The sequence below is a fragment of the Mus pahari genome, chromosome 15 (genome assembly GCF_900095145.1).
Source record: "Mus pahari chromosome 15, PAHARI_EIJ_v1.1, whole genome shotgun sequence".
In the NCBI taxonomy this organism is placed as follows: domain Eukaryota; kingdom Metazoa; phylum Chordata; class Mammalia; order Rodentia; family Muridae; genus Mus; species Mus pahari.
Window position 1 is genome coordinate 72988290 of NC_034604.1, and position 11060 is coordinate 72999349.

The 11060-nt window shown below is 46.3% G+C and overlaps 1 protein-coding gene across 1 annotated transcript in view; it reads right to left on the minus strand.

Annotated features, from left to right (window-relative positions):
- Positions 1 to 2380: 2380 nt before the first annotated feature.
- Positions 2381 to 11060, minus strand: part of Adnp2 (ADNP homeobox 2) — a 24447-nt gene continuing 15767 nt past the window's right edge. Inside the window, exon 4 of the mRNA XM_021214873.1 lies at positions 2381 to 6246. Within this exon, the coding sequence (XP_021070532.1) occupies positions 2926 to 6246 (3321 nt within the window). The 3' untranslated portion in view covers positions 2381 to 2925. The remainder of the gene's footprint in view (positions 6247 to 11060) is intronic.

Genomic DNA, 11060 nt, shown 5'->3' on the forward strand with positions numbered 1-11060 from the left:
AGAGAGAGAGAGAGAGAGAGAGAGAGAGAGAGAGAGAGAGAGAAAGAAAGAACTCAAAAGGGTCCTCCAGCTGTGATGCCTGCAAACCACAATGACCAGCACAGCAAGGCATCCCTAAAAGCAAGTCAGGGCGTTACTGTGACATATCATATCAGAAAATCATGACCTGCAGCACAGAGTTCAGGAGAGGGCGTCAAAAGATCAGCCTCAGCATTAATGGAATGCTTTTACATGAAGCCTCAACCGCCTTGCTACCCACCCTGGCTCTTCTTCCTTGTATTTAGAATAAAGACATCAGCAGTGGCTAACCGCACGCAACATACACGTCAAAGCCCTGCCACCTGCCGCAGTCATGTATGGCATCACATGATAAGTGCACTTCCTCCAGCACATGTCGACAAACTTGAACTTTTAAAAATTATCTTCAGGGCAAAATGCTTTAAAAAAAAAAATCATAATAAACTTTGTAGTGGCACAATCCACAATTCCAGCGGTCAGGTTTCAGGGCCAGGATCTCTGAGTTTAATAAGGATAGCCTGGCTACTCAGGAAGAAAAAAGACAAACAAACAGGTCGGGTGGCATACGCTTTCAATCTCAGCACTTGGAAGAGGCAGGTAGATCTGTGGATTCAAGGCCATTCTGGTCTACAGAGCAAGTTTCAGGACAGCCAGGGCTACACAGAGAAACCCTGTCTCAAAAGCAAAACTTCACTTTCAAACAAGAGCCTTCAGCACCTGAGGATATTTGCACTTGTAGTCAGAATAGGTATTAAACACTGACTAAAAGTCAGGAGTTCTCAGGAACTACAACAGTTCTGAAGCTGGGGTCTTCTGGCATGACTCTGAGAAGCTGAAGCTTCAAGTAGGCACAAGAGCAGCACAGCCACCAGTGAAGTCCTGTCAGGAAAAGGCTGAGAGCAACAAGCACGCCGGCCAGTGACGAGAGAATGAGCTTCAACTGGCAAGCGTGGGACAGTTCTAGCCTTTCACTAGTAGAAGCTTTACTGTGAAAGAGCAAAGTTCAGCTGGGACTGCCTGAGTGAAGGGCCTTTTGTGTCCTGCTATGCTAACTTAACCAGGCCTTTCATTCCTCATTAAAGGTACCCAGATTTAGAGGGGTGCCTAGCACACAGTAAATACTCTAGAACTATCTCCAGATTAGTTTGTATACCCAGGAAGATGTCTCACATCAGGGTGTTTTATCTATTTTGATACTTAGAAGAGCTACATAGAAGCCTAAAGACAACATGGCTTCAAGCCCAACCTTGAGCAAGGAGACCCAGGTTTCAGAAAATGACAAACTTGTCCATGATGCTCTAGTCTCAGCACAAATCCAGGGAAGGACCTCAAACCCTGAGCAGACCAGACCACTGGCTGCCTACATGAACCTTAGCCTCTGCCTCTGTAAAACACAAGTTGCAGAGTAACATCGGCATGAAAGGACATGCTGAGACTTAAAGGGTGGCATGCAACACACCTGTTAGGCTCAGAAAGCCTCCCTGATTCTGGAGAAGTTCACACAGCAAGTATACACCACCCTGCTTGACTTAAGAATGTTTTAGTGTTACAAGAATTGGACAGTTTTATTTTCAGTGGTTTAACAAATTTTAATTCAAAAATAGACACTCTGAAAATAAAAAAAAAAAAAAATAAAGTCCAACAAGCTCTGAATTTACAACAGGGTATACCAATAGTCACAGATAATTGCCTCAAAATCCATTTTAGTAATCACATGCAAGTATTATACTTACAAATGCTATATAGCAACCCTGCAGTGCTCCCAGAGGCCATCAAAGCCTCATTTTCTGAAGGTGGGCCAAAGCCCCTGCTTGCTGCGCATCGCTGAGGGGTGCTTTTGACCAGAGCTGGCTGGTGCTCATTACCAATTCTGGTGCTTTACATTAGTTCTTATCACGTAAGGAAAAACAAACAAGATTTGGCATCCACGGGACTGTGAAAAATTCATTGATTCACCATCCCCTTCTCCTGAACACCCAGCTCTAACACATCTCCCCCAAGCTACTCTAACCACAGGTAGAGCTTCTGGTCTGCTTGTCACCTTATGCCTGACACCCGAATTCCATCTCAAGTTGTGTCTCAATCCAGAGCAGGACCCACATGTCTGTCCCGGGCCCCTCCTTCCTGCTAGGCTACAAGCAGCCCCAAGGAAGGAAGCCCTGCCGTGGTTTCCGTTTACTCTAAAGGCACTAAGTCTGTCTTACCTTTGAATAGAGAATGACTTGTCATCACAGCAAAAGATAGTATGCACCATAAAGCAGTTCTGTTCCTACAGAGACTTTATTTGTAAAGCAACACTTGATTATTACTACACACCAGATCTCAGATTCAGGATATTTTAATAAATGGAAAGCATTTGAGGTTTTTAAAATGAATTATGGTATTAAAAATATAGCTGTCAGGAAACACTTGAAAAGGTGTAAATGAAATCTGTACTCTTAACCAGCACTCACAGAATCAGCAGGGGTTAATGCTTTGAAGTATGTCCTTAGGGAGCCACACACCAAGAGTGCTCGCTTCTCTAAACACATGCTGTCACTAGCTGCTGCCTGGAAACTAAGAGGGAACGATGCTTTAATTTTCTATTAATCAAGTATTCTCAAACAAGCAGAAATCCCCTAAAATGAAAAACCAAGAATTTGTAGATTGCAGGCTGTTGCTACTGACACTGACACTGGTGGGGAAACAAGGCGTGCATGGAATACCAAAGATTTAATTTACATGACAGAAGGAAAAACTGAAACAGCTGCAAAGCAAACTGCAGAGAAGAGCTCATCTGTGGAAGTGTGTGCTTCCCTTTCAGGCTTTCTGAGCACCTGGAACACCTTGAAGGGCCTCAGACACTTAGAACAGAGTGAGAGGTGGGGATGGGATGTCCAAAGTCAGGCAGACTTCAGACTTACTCTTCTACAGGTTTTGTGATTCACACTCACCAAAGCTCAGTCTGTGTTTGACATTTTTAAGTTCAGACATATCAAAACCTAGAAGTACAGAGGGCTTGTGAGTTTTTATTGCTTTCATGCAAATATACCTTCTCTTCCCAAAGAATGAAGCCACGTCAATTTTCCACACCCACAAGAGTGAAGACAGCAGTTCCACTTCTTTTCTACTAGGATATGGTCTCTTGTGAAAATAATCTCTAAGGAACTGTTTCTTCTCCTCATAGGAACGCCCCTCGTACTTGCTGGGGTCCAAGGCTAGCGTCTGCAGTGAGTCGTCACTGGGCCCCGGCCCCTCTGTCCTGACTTCACTCTTCAGTCTCTTCAGAGGCACAGCACTCAGACCTTTCTCTGAACCCGAGCTGGCATCAGTACCCAGGGTGAGCTGGGGCTCCTCCCCATCCCTCTGGTCTTCCAGCCCTAACTGGCCTTCAGGCAGCTTTCTCTTTACAGGAAAGGTGGACTCAGGGATCACTTCCCCATTGACCATCAGCAGTTCACTGCTCTCAATAAAACCAGGCTGGACTTGCAGGTCTGAGCTGCTGTCCTTGGGAGCACTTCTACAACGGAGCAAATGGACAGCGATGGCTCCTAAGGTCATGTTTCCAGTGTAGACCCCACAACAGTGGATGCACTTAAAGGCTGGAGACCTGAGCATTGTATGGACTGTGGGCATGACATGGTGCCTCTCCTTCAAATGTAGCTCATAGGCATCAGCGGTCATAAATGTGCCAAAACAAAATGGGCAGGTCAGCTTCTGTTTGTTAGGTATCTTTGGTGCAACCTCAGGCTGAGGCCTCACCTTAACATACACTGGTACCAGCGACTTGGAGTGTATTCCAGCAAGGATAGCCAGGTACACTTCTCGCTCTCCAAGTTTCTCTCGTGGCAGTATGGTGATAAAATCGAGATGAGGGAAGAGCAGGTTCCCATCGGCATCCAGGTCCAGTTGGAAGCCCCTGTTACTGTAATCCATAGACAGTCTCTTCTTGCCCAGGTGCTTAGTCCTGCTGTGTTCCACAAGGCCCCGGACATCATGAAAAGTGCACGGACAAAACAGGCACCCCAGGCCATGCATGAGCAAATGGTGCATCAGCTCCTCCTGAGAGACCAGGCACTTACAAGAGAGGCAGCGCACCGTCTTCTCTCTCATCCACTTCAGAAATGGGGCACATGCAGCAAGCTTCTCAGGCTCCAGTTTCTCACTAGGCTTGGACTCGCTCTGCTTGTGAGCCACCTCCATGTGAACCTGGTAGACATTGGCAGGGAAGAGCTCATTGCAAACCTGGCAGAGCTGAGCCTCGCTCTGCTTGTGAGCCACTTCCATGTGAACCTGGTAGACATTGGAAGGGAAGAGCTCATTGCAAACCGGGCATGTTTTCCACTGCTTGGCCTGTTTGAGTGCCTGATTTGCATCTGCCACCGGCGGGGTAGCCTGCACAAACACACTAGGGGCAGGGCTCACCAACACCTGTGGAGAGGGCAGGCTGGGCAAGGAGCTGCCCATCTGTGTGCCCGAGCCTGAGGGCAAGAACTGCACTGGCACCTGGGGTGGCGGTCCAACAGCTGCAAGGCCTCCACCAGAGGGCACCGGAAGAGTGACAGACACCGGGGCCAGCGTATAGGTGGGTATTCCATTCACCTGCTTCCCAGTGGGAATGAGCTGTCTGAGAATAGAGCCCGATGTAAGGAAAGTAGTGTTTTGTGAAGTTCCAGCTCTCACTGGCTGGCTCACAGGCAGGATGCTGGTGCTGACAGACGGACTGAGCTGCAGTACACCAGGTCTCACTGGGGGGCCCACAGGAAGCACTCCTGGTGTTACTGGCTGACTGAGCTGAAGAACTCCAGAGTTCACACCCTGATTCACAGGGACAACTCCCGAGGGGACAGTCTGGTTTGAGGAAAGCAGCCCAGGTGGCACCGCCTGGCCCGCAGGGAGAACCCTCAAGGGCACTGTCTGGCCAGGAGTGAGAACTCGAGAAGGAGCTGTCTGGCCAACAGGAAGAGTTGATGACTGAACCACCTGGCCAGCGGGTAAGACTCCAGAAGTGGCTGCCTGACCAGGGGTCACACCAGCAGGGGTCACCTGACCTGCAGGAAGGACTCCTGATGGAACTGCTCGACCTACAGAAATCACCCCAGGAGATGTAGCCTGGAGAACCCCCGAGTTAACAGAGGGCCCCACAGGCAAGACACCAGGCCCCACAGGTCTGTTCATGGGCCCCACAGGTCTGTTCATGGGCCCCATGGGCTTAGTGAGGGGTAAAACCCCAGGGCGGACAGCCTGGTTCACGGAGCACATGGCTTGGTTCACAGGAAGGATGCTTGTTCCAACAGACTTATTCACAGGCCCAACTGGCTGAGTCAGGGGCAGCACAGAAGTATTCACAGGCTGATTAAGTGCAACACTGTGAGAGAGAAAGACAGGCGGGGGAGCTGACTGCTGCAGGGTGAGGCTACTCGGGCACACTGGCAAAGAGCTGGAGACCAAAGCTACATGAGACTGGGCAGTGGTAGGTGGGGAGTGTGTAAGGCTCCCAGAAGTGCCTGGGGTCACAGTCACTGACTGCACAGTGCCAGGGCTTTGACTGTTCTGTGGCAAAGCAAGCTGGAAGCAGGGTGGAGGGGCTGCAATGCTCGGAGCACTGCTGTTGGGCGGTAAAGCCAAGTGGGTCACTGGTTTAGGAGCAATATGCATTTGCTTCAGAAACCCAGTCCTCTTGATGTGTTCTGAAATCACAGACCTCAGCTTATTCTCCAAGTCCCTATGTGCATCTGATGTCAAAATGTGATACATCAGGGCGTCCTGACTACTGGCGATGGCGCTGCATTTTTTACAGTAGTACTTGTCAAATGGCAGGGTTTTATCTACAGAAACTGGATCGCTTGCTTTTGGTTGCTCTCCTGTTTCCTCAGTTCGCAAACCAAAGTAGGAGTTAATTAAGTAATTAAAATGGGCCACCAGCACATGCTTCTTCATGCTGTAGTACAAAGTGTTGGAGAAGTTACACTTTAAACATGTGAAGCTTATCACGTCACTCCTTGATGTCTTCGTCTCACCCAGAATGTTCACTGTGTAGCTCTGGACTTTGCGTGCAGGCGCATGGAACATTCTGAAGTGCTTGCCCACCACCCTGGGCTGGGAGGCGAACGGGCAGTTGGGGCAGGGGATCATCAGCTCCTGGTCAGCCTCATCTTCATGATACCGATGCAGGTGATTTTTGAGGGACGTTAGCACCTTGGTCGAATACCTACAGAGACTACAGCAGTACGGCTTTGTTCGGTATCTCTGTCAAAAGAGAAGAGAGTCTTAGGCAGAGTAACAAGTCGCCAGGCTTCCATTACTCTCCTCATCTGTGTGCTTCACTACCAAGATCCCAACTCCAAGAACATTGTGCTCTCCCTGCTGATGCTTCCGATGGGAAGGCCATGTTGCGGTACCCTTGGCCTCTGCTTTGCCTCTACCAGAAGGCCCATGAGTAAACTAGGTTGTGCCAACAAAACCATGTTTATGGGTACTTAGCCCAACTCCATATCATTTTCACATGTCTCAAATACTATTCTTTTTGGCACTTTTTTTCTTAACCATTTGGGAGACTATCAACTCCTGTTAACTTAAGGACTATAGAAACAATGGATTTAGTCCAAACTCCTCATTTGCTGACTCTAAACAATCACTTAAACCCATTTCTCTCAGAAGTTCAATCTGTACTCCATTCTGTCCTTTAAATAAAACACATCAACAGAAATAAACTTAGTTAATTTTGTGCAACTAAGTTCTTTCCCTCCGCCTTCCCATCACTTTCCCCTTTGCTCCAAATTGTAAAACTTGGAATTCAGCTACAATTGACCTGGCTTCCAACATGTAAGACCTTCTTAATTGTATTTTCCCCATTCCCTGAGACAAGTTAAGATCTAGGCTACATGGATGCACTAAGAAGACAGGCTTGTTACCAACTACTCAAGGAGAAACCAGAGGGTTGAGTGCATAAGGCCAACCTGGGCAACAAGATAAAACCCTGTCTGTGATGGATAAATAAATGAATCAATAAAAACACAGATTAGAGACACAGATCAATAGTGGAGAGCTCCCTAAACACGTAAAAGATTCTACATTCTATCTTTAGCATCATCCAAACACATGACACCCACACACCACTAAAGGGGGTTACATAAAGTTAGAAGGGTGTCCTATTCAGAGTTATTGCTGTGATGAAAACACCAAGACCAAAAAGCAAGCTGGGCAGGGAGGAGCTTATTTCAGCTTAAACTTCAAGGTAACAGTCCATCGCTGAGATAAGTCAGGGCAGGAACTGTTGCAGAGGCCATGGGGCAGTACTAGGTTCATCATGAATTGCTCAGCCTGCTTCCTTACAGAACCCATAATGGGCTGGGCCCTCCCCCATCAATCACTAATTAAGAAAATGCCTCACAGCCAGAACTTGTGGAAGGAAGCATTTTCTCCATTGAAGTTCTCTCCTTTTAGAGGACTCTAGCTTATGTCAAGCTGACAAAAAACTAGCCAGCACAGAGGCAGTCATGGTAGAAAGGTCTGGGGGAGCAAGAATAGGAAGCAGAGTGTATGGTATCAAAATTTGTTTCATATATATATATATATATATATAATGAATGAAAGTCTCAAAGAATAAACAAAAAGATTTTTTAACCTGACAAGGCAGAAACTCAACAGATTCAGGACCCAAGAATCACTTGCATTAAGGAAAGCTGTCACTTTTTACAACAACAGTGGCTCGTGTTCTCTAGAATTGTTAGAAGAGAACATGGAAGCCTCCAGTCTCATCCAAGTCCAGAGACCCAGAGCATAGAAACCACACAACTCCTTCCCTTGTGTCAAGATGGAAGCAGTCTAGATCTACTATGGAGGCCCACAATAGACTGTGGCACCAGCAACCCAGAGGGGTCCGTCCTTGCTGAAACTGTGGTCTAATAATCCCTCTAGTAAGCATACACCTGTTCCACTCCCTACTAATATCGTCCTTCCCCTCAGGCCTGGTAAGGTAGATGATGCACAAGTTAACATCATATTAATGACTTTCAGTAGACAGTAGAACTGGATTCTAGGATTTGTGAGGACCTACAACAACCTCAGGCAATAGTCACAAACTGAGGAGAAAGCAGAACGAAAACTGACTTCCAATGTTTCTAAGAGACACGCCTTCTCACATTTAACACAGCTGAAATCCAGACTTACTTTAGAACTAAAGGCAACAGTAATTAAGGTCGTAGTTTCAATAGAAGGGTAGACCTTCTGATGGTCAAGCAAAGAGCGAAGGGGACTGGTAATGAGTGCCTACTACATTACCAATGTTGAATAAATCTTCAAAGGTCCCCAAGGTTCTGAAATGCCCATTAGCATTGTCAACAAAAGGAAAAGTTGACATTTACTCCATGGGAGCAAGAAGCTTCAACTCCTTAAAGACTCTGCTAAAGTTTTCAGTTCTAAAGTAGCCATGTGAAGGGCTGAGCAGGCTCTATAAACATCTGATAAAGATCAGATGCCCAGGACATAAGGAACTGGTTCAAATCTCAATACAAAACAGATTTTAAAAAGCTTATCAAAGAGCATCTCTGACAGCAACTCAGCAATGGAGAGCAGCTCACCCCGCCCATCTGCAGCAAGACGGACACTGACCCAAAGGCAGTGTTCCCTCGACGCATGCTCCAACTGGGGGAGAAAAAACAGCCTGGCCATGCCAGCTGGAGACAGCGACCCATGGATCAGAAAGGCATATATCCGTAAGTCCTACACGAGCAGGCCAAAAAGAACACAGAGCACACAAGCCATCAAAAAGCCGAAAGCATCATCCACCTGACCGTGTTCTCAGACCTCAGGGCTGCCAAAGTCTCCAAGCATGGTGTCATCTCCAATCAAGTGCACACTCCACGTCTCCACAGCATAAGGTCTGTCCTCTGAAACCAATCAGCTGCGACTGTTCTCTTCCCCAAAGAGCCTCATGTGTCCTGATTCCCCAACCTGGTTTAGTATAAGCCACATCGGCCGGCCAGCCAAGCATGTTGGTGATATTCCTGTGGCCATGCCAACCCTCTTCCTAAATCCTGTGTCCCCAAAGGAGGAAACAACATGGAGATATCAGATCAGTATTATACTTGGTACATACTCTGTTTTCCCAGAACACAGAAGCTGTCTAATAAGTAAATCTCTATTATCTCAAGCTATTATTATAACTTATTTTAAAAATTTTTAAATTTGTTTAATGTGTAGGTATATAGGTGATTACAGAGGTCAAAAGGGGGCGTTGGATTCCCTGGAACTGGATTTAAAGACAGTTGTGAGCCATCACGAAGGTCCAAGAATTCAAACCTGGGTCCTTTGTAAGAGCAACAAGTGCTTTTAACCACTAAGGCATCTCTCTGGCTCCCTGTTAGTAATATTTATATCAAGGCCTTAAACACTCCAACAAAAACAAACTCCCTGACTAAAGAAACTTGAACTTTTATCATTCCCTTCAGTCTGTGACCCAGCAAGCTTCCAACTGACCATTCAGCAGCAGAAATTTACACAGTATTTCCTAATTCAAAACCTCTAATTCGGGTTAGCAAGACAGCTCAGTAGGTAGGTACTTCTTGCCAAGCTTGACCACCTGTATTCCCCAGGACCCATATGGTAGAGAGACCTGCCAGAGTATCATGCATGTGCGTACACAAATAAATTTAACAACAACAACAACAAAAATACTTGACCCTGTAATTATACAATGCATGCTATTGTATATAAGTGGATACTCAAAACGTTTAAGTGAGAAAATTCAGTGGGGCCTGAGATCCAAAACTTCAAGACACTGCCTGCCCCCCCCCACACACACACACACACACTCCCAAAAAGATGTACTAGAAGCCACAAGCTAGAGTATGCACAATAAAGCAAAATTGTCTCAAAGGATCTTTCTTTATAACTAAAGAGCAAAATTTTGAAGTATTAGAAATGTTCCTTTTTTAAAAAAAGGAAATGTTTCTTTTTTAAAAATCTATTTTCATTATTTGTGTGTGTACATATGTACATGAGAGAGGCAGACTATTCTCGGCCTGCAAGGTGTCTCCGTGGATAGACAACCCCAAGTTCATCCCTTGGAACACATGGTCAAAAGAGAGAGCTGATCCCCACAACTTGTCCCCTGACCTCCATATCACATGTGTGCCCCCCACACACATACATAAACAAATAAATGTTAAAAACAAGAAGACAACCCTCACCCGTGCAGAGGTGAGTCTGTGGTTTTCTGGAGGGCACCACAAAACTTCTGCCTGTCTAGGATGCATGGAGATAGAGCAGGATATCCATACTCCCGCATATTCAAATCTCTGCTTTCAACCAACATTGGTCCCGAGCTGTGGATTCCCAGGCAAAAGGAGCCTTGTGCTCTATCAGCAGAAGCCCAGTTTGGATCATATCTGTAAACTGAATCCACACCCCAAGGAACTACAGCTCTCAGATAAATGATTTTACACAACGCTCCAAACGTTTATTCTCCACGGAAGTCACCCCAGATCATAATAACCTATGTGCTCCTCGGGTGACCAGAGGAACCCTGCTCCCTTTCTGGGTGGCTTCAGTCCATAACAGTAAGATAGATCTTCTACAGTTCTATAAGAACCTGGTTCTATGTTCTATGTGTAACAGAAGAAACTGGTAAGCCAGATGGTCATTCCGGGGTGATCCAGAGGAGGGTGTTACTGTAGCAGAAGAGATGGCTCCTCACATTACTGTCCCAAAGACCCTCCACTGGGATACTGGGATGAAGTAGAAGATGTCACTCCTGACCACAATCTCAACAGGCCTAGGTGGGAGAATGTGAGTATGAGTGTGTGTGTAGGTGTGTATGCACACACACAATATTACAAAAAATTGAAAGTAGGTAAAGCATATGAAATAAAGGTATGAAGAGAGAATATTTTCATGCAAATGTACAATACTTGTACATTTAAGCTAATTGTATTTTCTTACAAAAGTCAAAAGGATAAAAGGTCAGCCGGGCGTGGTGGCGCACGCCTTTAATCCCAGCACTCGGGAGGCAGAGGCAGGCGGATTTCTGAGTTCGAGGCCAGCCTGGACTACAAAGTGAG